At 44.4% G+C, this 19,299-nt stretch overlaps 1 protein-coding gene across 2 annotated transcripts in view; it reads right to left on the bottom strand.

The window, feature by feature from the left end:
- Positions 1-19,299, bottom strand: part of LOC138976613 (sacsin-like) — a 30,293-nt gene that overhangs the window by 5,458 nt on the left and 5,536 nt on the right. Inside the window, exons 3-4 of one of the 2 annotated variants that reach the window (XM_070349480.1) lie at positions 8,524-8,802; positions 2,902-3,029 (exon numbers count right to left, since the gene is read on the bottom strand). In XM_070349480.1, the coding sequence (XP_070205581.1) occupies positions 2,940-3,029; positions 8,524-8,802 (369 nt within the window). In that variant the 3' untranslated portion in view covers positions 2,902-2,939. Of the gene's footprint in view, positions 1-2,901; positions 3,030-8,068; positions 8,803-19,299 lie in introns of those variants that run through there. The other variant, XM_070349479.1, reaches the window with a different exon arrangement.

Raw genomic sequence — 19,299 nt, 5'->3', positions numbered from 1 at the left:
TGGCGTTTCCCCAGACCTAAACAGACGACACGACACTGCTTTGCAAAGTTCCAAAAACGAACTGGCAAAAGTAAACAAAAAACAAAACTACTTCATGAAAGGTCATACATTCATCAAAAACAAATGAAACCAAACGATATATTTTGTCTTCTTACATAGTCATGGAGTGCGTGTATCTGTGTTTCGATACACAGACGTTCTGAGAAACACGAACGTCAAGTTCAAGTAAAACGACCCCTGACACACACATTTTGACCCGTGCACAAGACGTTGTATCGATAAACGAAGCACAAATAAGAAACAATAATACAAGCAAAGAAAATAGCAACAAGATATGCAAACATCTAACAAAGCCGAGCAAGCAGAATGACAGGTCAAATGAAAAACAAAGAGGTACTGAGTCGGAAACAAGATCGCGATTCTTTCCTTCGCTGCACGACGCAAATCTTCTGTGACCTTTGACCAAACGTAGCTTCCACATTCGATCACTCAGCTTAATATTTACAACAGAAAGCCGAGGGGGTGGAATACCGAGATGAACCTACAGAACTGTGCATCCTCAAACCTGACATATTCATCCCAACATTTAATGAACTCAAAAACACAGAAAGTTGCTTTCACACGCCAGCTTTGATTGCCAGTGATTATCAAACCGGGACTCGTGTGGTTATCAGCACGGAACCCGTGTTTCAAAGCATGGCTCCCTGGGTTGATTGTGCACTTATTTTTTCACTACCAAAATGATGACAAAAACGATGTTTGATGGTTTGTTGACAGATCAGCTTTTTTGTCGGTCCTCGGGGGGCATGTCGACTTTTGTTTCAAAAGTCGACATGCCCCCCGAGGACCGACAAAAAAGCTGGTCTGTCAACACCCCATCAAACATCTTATATTGACGACGGTTTCTTAAAAAAAAAATTAATTGTACTATTTGCGAGCACATCAAAGTAGCTTCTATGTCTGTCTGTTTATTTGTCTCTCTGAGAGATGTCTTCACCTGACAGACAAGAAAAGTTGATAAAAAAAAAATCCATACAAAAAGAAAACGATCAAAAAAAATCCCGGAGAAGCGAACTCTAGTTAGATTCCAGCTAAACGGGGCGATGCCTGCATCATAAAAAGCCAAACTGTTCAAAGAGAGTGGGCCAATAGTGACGAAAACAGCAGTCACCGTCCTTGGGAACACAACGGGCTGTTGAGAGTAAAGAAACCCGCTCTGGTAACTGGCACCAGGCCAACACCCACGACCGAGGTAATGACTTCACTGAGCTGGGAGTTGACCAGACCACTTGGATTAACCATAGTTAGCATAGAAAAAGCCCAAAAGGAGAGCGGACGATGATTTCCGTTTCCAAGGGGGATTTTGAAGAGGAAAGTCATAATTCTCTGTGTGTCACGGGATGGTGCTGTTTTAATGGGTGGTTTTTTTTAAAGGTATATGGCCATATTCGGTGTAGGAGCCCTCAATAAAATTACCACATGGTCACTTCATCAGTTTTTGCCAGTTTCAGGCCAGAAAGGGAAACCGACGGAATACTTTATCGCGTAATAATGTAGTTCTCATGATAACATTTTAGGTTGAGATTACTGATTTCATGTCTTTTATTAAATAACAGAGTTTACTATTGACGTTGTTTTTATTAATGTGTGTGTGTGTGTGTGTGTGTTTGTGTGTGTGTGTGTGTGTGTGTTTGTGTGTGTGTGTGTTTGTGTGTGTGTGTGTGTGTTTGTGTGTGTGTGTGTTTGTGTGTGTGTGTTTGTTTCTTGTTTGCCTTAAGTTATCATTGACGTTTGGATACGCCCACAAGCGGGAGCGTTGCTGGAACGCGTATTTTGTTGATTCTTCTTCTTCAGCTTCTTCTTCAGCGTTCCAGAATGTTCTGGTTACGTGTGAGCTCGTTTGCCCATGTGGGTTCCCCACACTATTCTCCGAGAGCATAGTCAGCTTCACTCCGCTTTCGTTGAGTAGGCATGCTGGGTATTTTCGTGTTTCCATAACCCACCGAACTCCGACATGGATTACATGATCTTTTCCGTGCGCATTTGGTCTTGTGCTTGCGTGTACACACGAAGGGGGTTAAGTCACTAGCAGGTCTGCACATAAGTTGACCTGGGAGATCGGAAAAATCTCCACTCTTAATTAACCCACCAGGCGGCAGCGACCAGGATTCGACCTCCCGACCTCCCGATTAGGAGGTCGACGTCTTACCACCACGCCACTGCGTCAGTCGTTGTTGATTCAATTGTCTTTTCTTGATCTTTTATTGGGTGTCTGCATTAAAGGCACAGTGCAGCTCACAGCCTTCGTTTTGCGTTTGTGTTGCAGCTGAGTGCATTTACAGTTCAAAAATCCTCCTATGGTAGTAAAACAAACCCAAAACTACCCAACGACGACATCTGTGAAGCTCGACAGTTTCTTGTTCACGCGAGTGCATAAATTAACCTAGTTATTACGTGGTGTTTGGTCGGAGTTCGATTCAACTGAGTGATTCCGGCCTCCATTTTGTTTTACACAAACTCATGATGACGTCTGACATAGTTTGCTTGTGACGTGTCTTTTTGTGCATGATGTGGTGATCTACCTGATCTAAATTTAGATCCAAAAATAGGTCAAGACCAGCCGGGTCCGAGTACGAAATTAATTCGTAAAAAAATCGCAGTTCTTGACTCTTTGGGTGCAAGTCAATGAAACTTGGTAGTTCTTCTAACGGATAGCTGCCTGAGGTATGACTAAAAGCCCCAGGGGCTCCGTGCACCTGGATTTGACAAGTTCAGTACCTTTAAGAGCGAGCATTTACTTATACATACATTAAAATCACAAAGAAGAACACCAGTTTTTAAGACGAAGGTAGAGGGGGTAAAGTTAAAAAGTGAGGGAAGAGGACATGGTTGACTACGCACCTGTTCAGTCGCTTCATGTTTCTTGCAACTGACTAAAGCTAATCAGAGATGTCCACGTCACTTACAGTCTGTTGGGATTCAGGAGGCACTTGCCGATCAAATTGTGACTGTGGTTCGTCTTCTTGTACCTGCGGATTAAAAGATACAATAAGACACGTCGCCGCTACTCAATGTTTAATTATCTTATCAAATAACCAAAGATATCAGAAAACGATAGATATTTCTCTGGATTTAATTGTCGGACAATACCCTATCAATCGGTTCTGTTTAAGCGAAAAATATGTTTTTCCTTTTAAATAAAACAAACGTTTATATGGGTTTATCAGAATGTTGCACATGTCAGTTTAATAATTGATGTAACTGTTCTACACTACCCGTCATAAAAAGAACTAGGCAGATGCGTTTAAGTGCAGATCTTTCTGATGAGGCTGTTTATTGTAATTTTTAACCAACTAGACTTGGCCAAACAATTATTGCAACAAGTTTCGCACGTTCAGAAAAGCGTTAAACCACAATCCATTTTAATTGAACTTTATATGCTGGAAAAGGTAATTATGTCTACTATTCATATCATTTATTCGATAGGTGGTACTTTGTATAGGCATCCCGTTGCAGCCTGTCAAGCAAGGTCACACCTGACAAAAACCAATGCCCCGTATTTTAAAATCTGCAAAAAATCAGAATGTGCACTTACCAAACACTTCTGACTACCATTGGACAGGCCATTCAATTTCTTGTTCAGAGCATTTTGTTTCATGTACCTAGCTTATACGTCTTTAGTATTTGTGTAGCCTTTTGTCAAAGGCGGTACGGTAGGTGTCAACCGTTTCAGATGCCAAAAAAGGCACGTTTTGCGTCCATTTTTGAGGGGGTCCTCCACTGAGAGAGCCATATCTCCTCAAGTTCTCAATGAATTGCTTTGAACATTTCAGAAGTTATGACCAATAGGCTGATAAGAATGTGTGTGGATTTTTGTGAACGTGTATAACGAGCGTGTTGTATTACGTCACTTTTCCGAAAGATCTTGCACGCTAAGCAAACAATGGATGAGGCAATTAGTGCCAAAGTTTCAGGCAGATCTGAGTGCTGGTTTACATTTGCTGAAGATGGGAACGCACAAGAAAAATTATCGATGATCGTCTTTTTACATTTAGTCAAGTTTTGACTAAATGTTTTAACATAGAGGGGGAATCGAGACGAGTGTCGTGGTGTGTGTGTGTGTGTGTGTGTGTGTGTGTGTGTGTATGTGTGTGTGTCTGTCTGTCTGTCTGTATGTGCGTGTGTGTAGAGTGATTCAGAGTAAACTACTGGACCGATCTTTATTAAATTTTACATGAGAGTTCCTGGGTACGATATCCCCAGACATTTTTTCTTTTTTTTAATAAATGTCTTTTATGACGTCATATCCGGCTTTTTGTAAAAGTTGAGGCGGCACTGTCACACCCTCATTTTTCAATTAAATTGATTGAAAATTTTGGCCAAGCAATCTTCGACGAAGGCCGGACTTCGGTATTGCATTTCAGCTTGGTGGCTTAAAAATTAATTGATGACTTTGGTCATTAAAAATCTGAAAATTGTCATTAACTTTGTTTTAAATAAAACGATCCAAATTTACGTTCATCATATTCTTCATCATTTCCTGATTCCAAAAACATATAAATATGTTATATTCGGATTAAAAACAAGCTCTGAAAATTAAAAATGTAAACATTTTGATCAAAATTAAATTTCCGAAATCGATTTCATCTTATTCCTTGTCGGTTCTTGATTCCCAAAACATATAGATATGATCTGTTTGGATTAAAAACACGCTCAGAAAGTTAAAACAACAGTGCAACCGCTACCGCGCTAAACAGGCTCGTCACTTTCACTGCCTTTTGCACTAGCGGCGGACTACGGTCATTGTGAAAAAATGCAGTGCGTTCAGTTTCATTCTGTGAGTTCCACAGCTTGACTAAATGTAGTAATTTCGCCTTACGCGATGCTACGCTGAAAATACAATAACGATTATATAGCTGTTCTGACCTTGATTTGTTGTTCCAAACTTACAAAATGACAGTTTTTGCGTCGATGCGTTCATATCAGGTTTTGATAGCAGACGCCGTTTCCGTTATGCGCATTAGTTTTGCGCAGGAGCCACACTGACTTTGGAAAAAAAACTCGATTTGACAACAAAGCTGTTAAACAGCTTTTTATTAGTTCATTCGTATACAACAAAAAGAAGTTTGAGTTTTTTTACATTTTGAACAAGACTACTTATGAAGAAGACCAAAACACAACATCAACGGAAAACTAGAAACAACTGAAGAACTAGGATGCAACAAGGGGAGGAGAAGTATGGCAATCCGAATGGTGCAAATGTCCCTTCTAGCTCTTGATGTCTAAATAACGCATTATTTAGCTAAATAACGCGTTATTTAGCTAAACAATGCTTTATTTAACTATATCATGCATTATTTAGCTAAATAATGCATTGTTTAACTTAAACAATGCATTATTTACAGATACAGAAAAAAGAGAGCACAAAGCACTAAACAATGCATTGTTTAGCATAAATAATAGATTGTGTCTGTAAATAACCCATTATTTATAAATAATTACGCGTTTTCTCTAAACAATATATTATATGTAAATAAAGTGTTATTTAGATAAATAAAATATTATTTAAATAAATAAAATATTATTTAGATAAATAAAATATTATTTGGATAAATAAAATATTGTATGTAAATAAAATATTATTTAGATAAATAAAATATTATTTAGATAAATAAAATATTATTTAGATAAATAATTTATTATTTACTGTTTTTGCCTTAAAATAGTATTATTACGCTAAATAATGCTTTATATAGCTATATAATAGGTTTCCGCTATATAATTCATGATTTGGTAAATAATACATTATATACCGTAAATAAAATATTATTTACCGTAAACAATATTCATTGTTTAGCGCAGTGCATCGAAGCCGATATTTCTCTTGTTGTTTTTTACCACGTGTTTCCGTGGATCCACTAGAGCTCTGTTGATTCTCAAACTGACCAATCAGACAACTAGCATCTGTACACTAAACTTAAAGGCGAAGTTCCTGAGGAATTTTTCTGCGAGTACGAAGTTTTGATTTATGACGCGCAAACTGACACTTCGGTCGGAATTTTTCTCGTGGAGACGAGAAAAGCATGCGATACGAGAAAAGCATGCCAAGCGGGTGGGGATTTAGTCTCGGCAAAGAAACTACAATACAGTGTTTGGTCTCGGTGAGACTGAAAGAGAGACAGAGAGCACGAGAGAGAGCGACAGGGACACACAGGGTCAGTGATTCAAGTTGGTGGCTTGGTGGCCAAAGGGATCCGGGTTCGATTCCCGGAATGGGCGGTCTTTTAATTATTTATATTTTTTTAATTCTTGTTTACTATTGTTTATTATGAACGTTTTAATGTTTTATTTTACTCTAATAATTTTTTTCATTGTGTAAAAAAAAAAAATGAAACTGGTACAAATATTCAATATTCAATATGTTGGTCCGGTGTCAGAATAATGTGACGTGGCGCACGTTATATGTCAAAGCAGCACCGCCCTGATATGGCCCTTCGTGGTCACATTATTCTGACACCGGACCAACCAGTCCTAGCACTAACCCCATAATGCCAGACACCAGGCGGAGCAGCCACTAGATTGCCAATTTTAAAGTCTTAGGCATGACCCGGCCTGGGTTCTAACCCACGACCTCCCGATCCCGGGGCGGACGCCTTACCACTAGGCCCACCGTGTATGTGCGTATGAGTGTGTGTTTTGTGTGTGAGATTTGTGTGAGTCAATGTGTGTGTGTGTGTGTGTGTGTGTGTGTGTGTGTGTGTGCCGTGGGTGTGTGCGTGCGTACATGCGTGCGTATGTACATGTGTGTGTGTGTGTGTGTGTGTTTGTGTGGGTGTGTGTCTGTATAAGAGAGAAAGAGAGAGAGAGTGGGTGGGTGGGTGTGTGTTTGTGCGTGTGCGCTAGTGTATATGTGTGTGTATGTGTGTTTGTTTGTAAAAGTGTGTATGTCCGTCTGTCTATATGTGCGTATGGGGGTGTGTTTTGTGTACTGTATGAAGTGTGTGTGAGAGAGTGAGTGAGTGCGTGTGAGTGAGTGTGTATATGTGTACGTGTGTAACTTGGGGTGTGTGTGTGTGTGGGGTGTGTTCGTGTGTGTGTGTGTTTGAGAGAGAGAGAGAGAGAGAGAGCCGAGAGAGAGAGAGAGAGAGAGCCGAGAGAGAGAGAGAGAGAGAGAAAGAGAGAGAGAGAGAGAGAGAGAGAGAGAGAGAGAGAGAGAGAGAGAGAGAGAGAGGTTTGTCTTTCGCTGGGGTATGCAGTGCCTTGGCGTTGCACATCTACTTAAGTTTAGTGTACAGATGCTAGTTGTCTGATTGGTCAGTTTGAGAATCAACAGAGCTCTAGTGGATCCACGGAAACACGTGGTAAAAAACAACAAGAGAAATATCGGCTTCGATGCACTGCGCTAAACAATGAATATATTGTTTACGGTAAATAATATTTTAATTACGGTATATAATGTATTATTTACCAAATCATGAATTATATAGCGGAAACCTATTATATAGCTATATAAAGCATTATTTAGCGTAATAATACTATTTTAAGGCAAAAACAGTAAATAATAAATTATTTATCTAAATAATATTTTATTTATCTAAATAATATTTTATTTATCTAAATAATATTTTATTTACATACAATATTTTATTTATCCAAATAATATTTTATTTATCTAAATAATATTTTATTTATTTAAATAATATTTTATTTATCTAAATAACACTTTATTTACATATAATATATTGTTTAGAGAAAACGCGTAATTATTTATAAATAATGGGTTATTTACAGACACAATCTATTATTTATGCTAAACAATGCATTGTTTAATGCTTTGTGCTCTCTTTTTTCTGTATCTGTAAATAATGCATTGTTTAAGTTAAACAATGCATTATTTAGCTAAATAATGCATGATATAGTTAAATAAAGCATTGTTTAGCTAAGTAACGCGTTATTTAGCTAAATAATGCGTTATTTAGACATCAAGAGCTAGAAGGGACATTTGCACCATTCGGATTGCCATAGAGAAGAGAACAGCTCACACAGGCACACAAAAACGGCTGTTCCGTTTTACTCCCCTGTTTGTACTACATCTTTCGACTTTGGGCATTTTGTGGTGTTTAGGGACAGAAAATAATTGGTTTAGTCCTGTTTCATCGGAAAGTTAGCAGAAAAGGGTATGCTATCACATTTGTAAAGCTGAAAAACATTCCCGAGAAGAATTTCAAGTTGTCAGTGTATGCTGTTGTCGATAGAAACATCGCCGCGTGGTACAGATGGGTAAACCGGAACCATGCGTCTTTGTTATTGACAATATGCTTTTGGATATTGATAAAAATGGCCGACTTCCGTAGCATTATGCTTTGATGATCGGAAGAGACCATCCAATCACAGCCCCCGAATTCCCCCACGTGTTCAACAGAATAGCTATATTGTGTCATAACCGCATGTCCAAACATCAAAATGTACCGACCCTGTCACATTAACACACACACACACTTTTACACACGCTATAGAACTCACTAGTATCCGTGCTCTGAGCACAACTTTTTCAGCACATTCGCAGCTCTCCATTGCCTCCTTTCTGCTGTACACTTCAAAGGGGATTTTGGGGTAGTCACTGCCAAGTCCAGGGTACATCATACGTGTATGAACGCCAACGACATTATCCAAAGTGGAAACAAGGGCCAGTATGGTATCATCCTGCACCCGGCTGGCGATGGCGCAAATGCTCTGACTGCATTGTATGTCATGGCTTGCATCTCGGCAGTACAGCACACCTTTCAACGCTTTCTCTGTAGCCTAAAATAGCAAGGTATATTGGCGTGGCATTACGACAACTGTCATCACACACACACACACACAAACTCACACAAACTGAGAGAGAGAGAGAGAGAGAGAGAGAGAGAGAGAGAGAGAGAGAGAGAGAGAGAGAGAGAAAGAGAGAGAGAGAATTAACCTCTCTCTCTCGTGGCAGACACACGCATATACGCACTCTATTTGTAAATACAGTAGAACTTTATTTGGACAACAAACAAACAAACACTAAAAGATGTGGTATCCGAGGTCTTCTTTTTGCAGAAACCTTAAATACCAGAAGCAAAACCAATTGTTCTCTTCTTACTTACAAGCGTGTGTGTGTGTGTGTGTGTGTGTGTGTGTGTGTGTGTGTGTGTTTGCATGTGTGTGTGTGTGTGTGTGTGTGTGAGAGTGTGTGTGTGTGTGTGACTGTGTGTGTGTGTGTGTGTGTGTGTGTGTGTGTGTGTGTGTGTGAAACATTTGAAAATGCTCTGGCCATTCACCTAAGTTTGATCCATGGATTTGTGACACAGATAACCGGTGTAAAAGATCAGGAAAATGCCACAGTCAAAACCTGTTTGTTATCATAAATTTGGTGACTGTAACAGACGATGTTTAGAAATAACTCTGTCTAAACGTTTTGGAAGGTTTGCTCCCCGCTTTGATGTTACGCAACAGGTGGACGACCAGCAATCGCAGCAACACACTGACTCCGATGCGAGTGCTATGCAGTGTCCGCACAGTATATGATGCCTTATTCTTTTGAAAATCTGCACATCGGAGTCACGATTCACTGGCGATGGCCTACAGTGATCGCTGGTGTACGCGTGTTTCACCAAACTCCCGCGACCTCTTCCATTGTGGTAAGATCAATCGTCCGTGGAAGCATGTTGAGCTCCTGTTTTACACTCGGTGCAACATGCCAATTATGTTGAATGAAACAGATGTGTTTGTTGACGTTCGAGACAAGGATACTCTAACACGTGACATGTGTACATTTCTCAATTATTTAAATGTGATAGGAAAAATGAATATTAATGAATTTAGATTTATCCTACATACGTGAGAGAAAAACACTCATTAGATAACAATATCGTTCAAACCACACGTCTGTGTATCATGTAAATGAGGTCACACAAATAAAAAACAAGTCGCGTAAGGCGAAAATACAATATTTAGTCAAGTAGCTGTCGAACTCACAGAATGAAACTGAACGCAATGCCATTTTTCAGCAAGACCGTATACTCGTAGCATCGTCAGTCCACCGCTCATGGCAAAGGCAGTGAAATTGACAAGAAGAGCGGGGTAGTAGTTGCGCTAAGAAGGATAGCACGCTTTTCTGTACCTCTCTTTGTTTTAACTTTCTGAGCGTGTTTTTAATCCAAACATATCATATCTATATGTTTTTGGAATCAGGAACCGACAAGGAATAAGATGAAAGTGTTTTTAAATTGATTTGGACAATTTAATTTTGATAATAATTTTTATATATTTAATTTTCAGAGCTTGTTTTTAATCCGAATATAACATATTTATATGTTTTTGGAATCAGCAAATGATGGAGAATAAGATAAACGTAAATTTGGATCGTTTTATAAATTTTTATTTTTTTTTACAATTTTCAGATTTTTAATGACCAAAGTCATTAATTAATTTTTAAGCCACCAAGCTGAAATGCAATACCGAAGTCCGGGCTTCGTCGAAGATTACTTGACCAAAATTTCAACCAATTTGGTTGAAAAATGAGGGCGTGACAGTGCCGCCTCAACTTTCACGAAAAGCCGGATATGACGTCATCAAAGACATTTATCAAAAAAATGAAAAAAACGTTCGGGGATTTCATACCCAGGAACTCTCATGTCACATTTCATAAAGATCGGTCCAGTAGTTTAGTCTGAATCGCTCTACACACACACACAGACACACAGACACACAGACGCACATACACCACGACCCTCGTTTCGATTCCCCCTCGATGTTAAAATATTTAGTCAAAACTTGACTAAATATAACAAAACAACAAAAAACTACTCCCGTGACCTCAAGCGTATTTCACGTGACCTCAGGCAAAACACAATGTGAGCTATCACACGGTGCAAGCGATCCTTGCCGCAAGAAATCGTGAACTCCGATGCGTACATTTTCGAACGAAAGTATAGACGTTGCGGGGAAGACGGGACCGACAAGGAGGACAGAACTAGACAGGTGTGTTGTCGTTCGGCGTGATCGCGCGTACCCACACTAGTCGCGTTTGCGGGGAGAACGGGCGCCAGTGGCTAGAAGAAGAAAATTCCTGAACGCCCGAACGAAGGGTTTTGATACGACGGGGCATGTTTTGGGTGGTGGGGAACACGCATTTCAGTTATATGAATTATTTGTATTGCACCTAGGTCTTCAAGGTCTGTGTCACGATCGGGTGACAGAGACCAAGAAAGCGTCACTCAGTGGAGTGCCTGTTCTGGGTCAATGTATGATAGAAAGCGCCTGTGTGTGATATTGGACACAGCAGTTTTTGCTGACAGTGCTCCCGAGCACGGATGTTTTGAAACGCACGAGCTTCACAGTGCGGGTTTCTGCTGTCATAGGGCTGACGGTTTTTTTTGCTGACAGCGCGCACGGGATTTGCAGGGATTGAGTTTCTCGTGTCTTTTTCCTGCTTGGGGAGGCAGAATCGTGTATAGCTGGACTGGTTTGGTGACAAGGTCAGTCACGTGTTTTTTGGCTAGGTGGTCTGTCAGAGACTCAAGGACGACACACTTGACACCCAGCGGCAGAAGGGGAAGGATCTAACACACAGTTACTAGAGTATGATGGTTTTTCACCGAGTATTATATTCGGCACTCTAGGGGAACTTCCACAAGTTATTCCTTTTCCTCTGCCACGTTATTTTGCTGAGGACAAGTCGTCACATTTCCTTCGTCGGCGATGGCTTTCGCATAAGGATTCGACAAGGGGTTCTGGACGTTTTGGGTCACTGTTGACGAACAGAGACTGTTCCAGGGAGGAAGCGGACTTTGCTTCCATTGAGAGTTACAATCATAGGCTTTTGAGGTAATAAATCATTATTTAACGCTGTTGATGAGTCTGTGTTGTGGAATGAAATACTCTCTGTTGTTCTTTCCAGGTTAGCGCATAATTTACTCTCTGTGACGCTAAAATACTAATCTGTATATGATTTTTGCAGATAGGGAGAGAAGGACGGAAAATGGCTGTTTTGTTGTTGTAAAAAGTCAGTTTTGTGCAGGCCCACGTGCTCGATGAGATATTTAAAGATGACATGTTTTAAGGTGGTGGGTGAGGGGTAGCTGACATGTTTAGTGCACCGATGCTTTCTGTTTGCAGCCTTCGTTCCTTCGTTCGTTTCGTTCGTTCGTTACGTTCCCGTAACATCGGCACGGCTGACTCTGGCGGGAACTGTTGGGGCTACGCTAACCAGGAGACCGGCTAACCAGGAGACCGGCTAACCAGCGGACCGGCTAACCAGCGAACCGGCTAACCAGCGGACCGGCTAACCAGCGAACCGACTAACCAGCATACCGGCTAAGCAGCAGCAGCAGAGATAAAGCTAAGTGCACCATGTCGTACGCACCCCGTTGACCACCGTTGTCTTTTCGTATCTATGATTTCATTGGAGTAGGGACAACGTGGGGTGTGTGACACCTGCACGAACTAGAGCTTTTCGAACAGAACATTCTCATTTGACTGTATTTACACGGGTTCAGCGTGTTACTATAATTTTCTACATACTACTGGCATTTTGTCAGTGAACACTGGTTTTTTACGTGTTGAGAACGTAAAAGGAACATATTTTGAGTGAAGGCTCGAGGGAGGTGGAGAGTTTGTGCATAGACGGGCGTCTGAAACTTATACTTTTGTTGACTCTATTTAATTGTATGCCTGCGAGAGTGGATCGTGGTGTGGTTAGTTAATTAGTAGTAATTAACCGGTTCATAATCACCTTGAGTGATATATTGAAACGTGACACGTGGGGGCCAAGCCGGGATTTACTCAGTTAATTTCCAACTGATAAAGACCCACCAATTAAGGATAACTAAGAGCAGATAATCTCGTCAGTGCTCGACTTATTTTCTGCTTGGTGCTACCCTTTTTTGTATAGTTTTGATCATATACCACACCTTAAGCGATTCACATCTTGCAGGAAATGTAAATTGTAATTTGTGAGTTATTGTATGCGCTAACTGTGATTACTTCCCTTTCCTTTGTTTGTGAATCTTTGTTGTTGTACGTTGAGTTTTCCGTTGCAGAGAGCTGAGCGGGGTTAGCGGATTCGTTATTCGTTTTACTCAGTTTTCTCTACATTGTTGTTTCGCATTCTGTAACAGGTTACATTTCTATAGTCTTGTTTTACTTGGATTTTTCTCCATATTTTGACTTTGTTGGAATTTTGGGGGGGAAGGGTCCGAGGACTTCTGTCCTAACCAAGGCTGTGGGAGACACTCTGTTTCACCGCAAAAAGCAGCCGATAAAGTAGGCCACGGCTGTGGGAAACACTTTGTTTCACCGCAAAAAGCAGCCATAAAGTAGGCTACGCGTTTTGTTCTACACCGTTTGGATTTTTCTTCTGCATTTTCCGGTTGCTGGATTTTTGTATCCATTTCATCACCGCGGGTTCTAGCTATAGCTGCGTTAGACTTACTTTTGCGATAAAGCTTTGCTAAAACTAACCATGGCTACAGGGGGATCTCCTACGAGGAGAATAACTTTCGAGACTCCTGGGAGCGAGCAACCGACTGAGCGAGACGCACGCGTTAGAGCCCGAAGCGTTCTAAAACGCTTAGAAGTAGAGCGCAAGGAAGAATTTGAGCGACTGACAAGAAAAGAAGAACGTGACCGACAGGACAAGAAAGACGAACTTGACAGACAAGAAAGGGAACGACAGGTTGAACGAGACAGACAGGAAAGGAAAGACGAACGTGACAGACAGGACAAGAAGGACGAACTTGACAGACAAGAAAGGGAACGACAGGCCGAACGAGACAGACAGGAAAAGAAAGACGAACTTGACAGACAAGAAAGGGAACGACAGGCCGAGCGTGACAGACAGGAACGGAAAGAGAAAGAGCAGGCGGATCGCGAACACCAGCTAGAACTAGCTAGGCTACAGGCCGAGAAGGGTACGCTTACTCAGGCTAGCGCGCCGACATTTGTTGCCGACCGTACGAGACTGCCGACGTTCGACGATGACAAGGACGAGCTCGACGACTTTTTACGCCGGTTTGAGCGCATTGCATCTGACCAGAAGTGGGAAGAGGCCACGTGGGCTAGCCGCCTTAGCACCTGCTTGAAAGGACGCGCATTGCAGCTCTACAACGCTTTGGAGGACGACGAGGCGAGAGACTATCAGGCACTTAAGAAGGCGTTACTCCAGCGCTTTAACCTGACTGCGGAAGCCTACAGACGACGTCTGCGTAACAGCAAGAGACTGAGCGGCGAGCTGAGTCATCAGTTTGTGGCACGCCTTAACCTCTACCTGCGGCGCTGGGTGGAGATGGCCGAAAAGGACTGGACCGTCAACGACCTTGCCGACCTCATAGTCATGGAACAACTGATGTCCAGCCTGCGACCTGAGGTGGTGACCTTCGTGCAGGAGCACCAGCCAAAGACTACTCAGGAGGCAGCCGACTGGATCAGAGTGCACGAGGACGCCCAGGCGATCTCCGGCAAATCTTCAGGCTCACGGCCAGGAAAAACGGGAAATTCGGGTTCTTCAGGACCCAAGGACGGGAAGGACGATCAGGGACACAAGGGATCGAGTTCCAGATCTGACATCCAGTGTTACTACTGCAACAAGCGGGGCCACGTGAAGAAGGACTGCCACAAGAGACAGGCTGACCAGAAGGGCGTTCACTTTGTTGGCAGTGAGGAGTTCAGGGACGTCACGAGCTCATGCACCATCCCACAACTCTGCGTTCCGTGCTCCAGGAAACATTTCCAGCCCCACTGCAACGTCTACGTTAACGGAGTGAAGGGCGAGGGTCTGCGGGACACAGGAGCAGACATGATAGTGGTTCGGGCGAGTCTAGTTCCAGCTATGGCCTACACAGGAGACAGCATCAGGGTGAGAATGGCCGAGGCATCTCACGCTTACGATTTGAACACGGCAGTGATCAAGGTCGTAACCCCGTTGTTCACGGGGACCATTGTGGCCGTCGTCATGGACGATCCTCCATGCGACTTGCTCATTGGAAACCGGGTTCAGTTTGTGGACGGCGTCACCAGGGAGGTTCCCGTTTATCGGTCTCCCGACGTCATTTCAGTGCTCACGCGGGCACAGGCGGAGCGAGAGGACAAACCTCTCAAACCCCTACCTGCTGCACGAGCTGCCCTGGGGAACGTGACCCCCGCGCTTCTCGCGAAGGCTCAGGATTCTGACCCGACCTTAGCTACTCCTCGGGAGCACGCGAAGTCGGGGAAGGTGAAGCTGAGCGGGAAGCATGGGAGGTCAAGGTTCCTCAGGGACAAGAAGTTGCTCTACCGTGAGTTCAGCAACAAGGAAGGTGCATTCAAACAGGTTGTCGTGCCTCGCGAGTTTCGCGAGGGTGTCATGGCAACGGCACACGACTCGATTCTGGGAGGTCATCTTGGTACCAAGAAGACCACGGATCGTGTCTGGCGCCACTTTTACTGGCCAGGCATCTGCACGGATGTCCGACGTTTCTGTGCGTCCTGCGATAAGTGCCAGAAGGTGGTTGCCAAAGGAAGGGTGAGGAAGGTCCCCTTAGAGAAGATGCCGCTCATCGACGAACCCTTTCGTCGGGTGGCAGTGGACATCATCGGGCCCATCTTGCCTGCGTCTGAGGACGGAAACAGATACATTTTGACCATGGTGGACTACGCTACTCGATACCCAGAGGCGATCCCTCTGAAATCGATTGAAGCCACGCGAGTAGCTGAGGCTCTGGTTACTATGTGGTCCCGGCTGGGAATTCCATCAGAGGTACTCACCGACAGAGGCACGCAGTTCACGGGAGGAGTGATGGCGGAGGCAGCACGACTGCTATCACTGGAGCAGCACTTCACCACTCCTTACCATGCTCAGTGCAACGGACTGGTGGAAAGGTTCAATGGCACCTTGAAGACCATGCTGAGGAAACTAGCTCAGGAGAAACCACGCACGTGGGACAGGTACATCCCAGCATTGCTTTTTGCATACCGCGAGGTTCCTCAGGAGAGCTTGGGTTTTTCCCCATTTGAGTTGTTGTACGGCAGACAGGTACGCGGTCCCATGGCTATCCTGCGTCAAGCTTGGACGGACGAAGAAGCTGACGAGGAGGTGCAGACGACGGCGACCTACATCGTAGAACTCAGGAACAGGATTGAAGAGACCTGCAAACTGGCTCAAGAGAACCTGGGAAGAGCAGCACAGCGTTACGCGCGAGGATTCGACCGCAAGGCACGGCCGCGCAGCTTCAAGATTGGAGAACGGGTGTTGCTACTTCTACCTGTCAAACACAACAAGCTACAACTGCAGTGGCAAGGACCTTTTGAGGTGACAGCGAAAGTGGGCCAGAACGACTACAGGATCGTCATGAACGGGAAAGCACGCCTGTACCACGCCAACCTGCTGCGCGCCTACATAGAGAGGACTGCCTACGGGGAAAAGGACAAAGTGACAGAAGCAGTTGCTGTCGTGATGGACGAGACAACGGAAGAACAGGGAGGAGGACGGGTACCAGTTTGTCCGCTGGAGGCTAGTGAGGATCTCACGGACGTGCACATCTCACCTGATCTTGGGGACGACCAGCAGGCGGACCTGCAAGAGATCCTGAAGGATGCAGCACGGGTCCTTACAGACATACCACTTCAGACGCATCTAGAGGAGTTTACCTTCGACTTGCTGGAGAAACAGCCAGTGAGGACGAAGCAGTATCCCATGCCTCATGCCCAGAAGGAGGTGGTCAGGAAGGAAATCGCCGACATGACGAAGTTGGGCGTCATCGAGCCAGCGAACTCTCCCTACAGTTCACCAATTGTGCTTGTAAAGAAGAAGGATGGACGCGTCAGGTTCTGTGTCGACTACCGGAAGCTGAACAAGATTACGGCGTTTGACGCGGAACCCATGCCTGATGTGGACTACCTCTTCAGTCACTTGGCCAAGGCCAAGTACTTTTCCAAACTGGACCTCACCAAGGGATACTGGCAGATCCCAGTTGCCGAGGAAGACCGCCCAAAGACTGCTTTTACCACTCCATTCGGCCAGTTCCAGTGGACAGTCATGCCTTTTGGTCTACAGAATGCAGGTGCCGTCTTCACTCGCATGATGAGGAAACTTTTGGAACCATTGAAGCGCGAGGACATCAGCAGTTTCATCGACGATGTGCTGATCGCGACAGAGACATGGACTGAACATCTCGACGCCCTGCGCGACGTGTTCGGAAGGTTGAAGGACGGAAATCTGGGAGCTAAACCGTCCAAGTGCTACTTGGGATTTCGGGAATTGTCTTTCCTGGGTCATGTTGTCGGCGAGGGATTGCTCGTTCCAGAGGACGACAAGATCCAGAAGATTCGGGAGGCGGAGCCACCGCGCACGAAGAAAGAAGTCAGGTCTTTCCTGGGCCTAGCCAGCTTCTACAGACGCTTCATCCCGCACTTTGCCGAAATCGCACTACCACTGACCAACCTTACCAAGAAACTACAACCGACCGTTGTAGTGTGGACTGAGGAATGCAGCTCCGCATTCAACACCCTGAAGAGGCGACTCACCAGTCAGCCTATTCTCCGACTACCAGACCTGAACAAGGACTTCGTGCTGAGGACAGACGCTTCAGGAAAGGGACTTGGGGCAGTGTTGCTTCAGGAGACAGAGGGGTTTTTGCACCCTGTTTGCTTCGCCAGCCGTAAGCTGACCTCGGCCGAGGCAGCGTATGCAACGGTTGAACGCGAGTGTCTCGCCATTGTCTGGGGCATCCAGAAGTTCGAAGCGTACCTGTACGGACGACCTTTCTGTCTGGAGACGGACCATCAACCTCTGCAATATCTTCAGGTTGCAAGGTTGGCGAACGCCAGACTTATGCGCTGGGCGTTGATCCTCCAACCGTACCAATTCACGGTACGCGTCATTCCGGGCGCCAACAATGTTGGAGCTGACTTTCTCTCTCGGGCTGGAGAGGAGAACGTGACTGTGAGCGAAACCGAGGTTTCGTCTTGAAGAGGGGAGGTGTGTCACGATCGGGTGACAGAGACCAAGAAAGCGTCACTCAGTGGAGTGCCTGTTCTGGGTCAATGTATGATAGAAAGCGCCTGTGTGTGATATTGGACACAGCAGTTTTTGCTGACAGTGCTCCCGAGCACGGATGTTTTGAAACGCACGAGCTTCACAGTGCGGGTTTCTGCTGTCATAGGGCTGACGGTTTTTTTTGCTGACAGCGCGCACGGGATTTGCAGGGATTGAGTTTCTCGTGTCTTTTTCCTGCTTGGGGAGGCAGAATCGTGTATAGCTGGACTGGTTTGGTGACAAGGTCAGTCACGTGTTTTTTGGCTAGGTGGTCTGTCAGAGACTCAAGGACGACACACTTGACACCCAGCGGCAGAAGGGGAAGGATCTAACACACAGTTACTAGAGTATGATGGTTTTTCACCGAGTATTATATTCGGCACTCTAGGGGAACTTCCACAAGTTATTCCTTTTCCTCTGCCACGTTATTTTGCTGAGGACAAGTCGTCACATTTCCTTCGTCGGCGATGGCTTTCGCATAAGGATTCGACAAGGGGTTCTGGACGTTTTGGGTCACTGTTGACGAACAGAGACTGTTCCAGGGAGGAAGCGGACTTTGCTTCCATTGAGAGTTACAATCATAGGCTTTTGAGGTAATAAATCATTATTTAACGCTGTTGATGAGTCTGTGTTGTGGAATGAAATACTCTCTGTTGTTCTTTCCAGGTTAGCGCATAATTTACTCTCTGTGACGCTAAAATACTAATCTGTATATGATTTTTGCAGATAGGGAGAGAAGGACGGAAAATGGCTGTTTTGTTGTTGTAAAAAGTCAGTTTTGTGCAGGCCCACGTGCTCGATGAGATATTTAAAGATGACATGTTTTAAGGTGGTGGGTGAGGGGTAGCTGACATGTTTAGTGCACCGATGCTTTCTGTTTGCAGCCTTCGTTCCTTCGTTCGTTTCGTTCGTTCGTTACGTTCCCGTAACATCGGCACGGCTGACTCTGGCGGGAACTGTTGGGGCTACGCTAACCAGGAGACCGGCTAACCAGGAGACCGGCTAACCAGCGGACCGGCTAACCAGCGAACCGGCTAACCAGCGGACCGGCTAACCAGCGAACCGACTAACCAGCATACCGGCTAAGCAGCAGCAGCAGAGATAAAGCTAAGTGCACCATGTCGTACGCACCCCGTTGACCACCGTTGTCTTTTCGTATCTATGATTTCATTGGAGTAGGGACAACGTGGGGTGTGTGACACCTGCACGAACTAGAGCTTTTCGAACAGAACATTCTCATTTGACTGTATTTACACGGGTTCAGC

The sequence above is a fragment of the Littorina saxatilis genome, linkage group LG9 (genome assembly GCF_037325665.1).
Source record: "Littorina saxatilis isolate snail1 linkage group LG9, US_GU_Lsax_2.0, whole genome shotgun sequence".
Taxonomy (NCBI): Eukaryota; Metazoa; Mollusca; class Gastropoda; order Littorinimorpha; family Littorinidae; genus Littorina; species Littorina saxatilis.
This window is presented reverse-complemented; position numbering and strand designations above follow the sequence as displayed.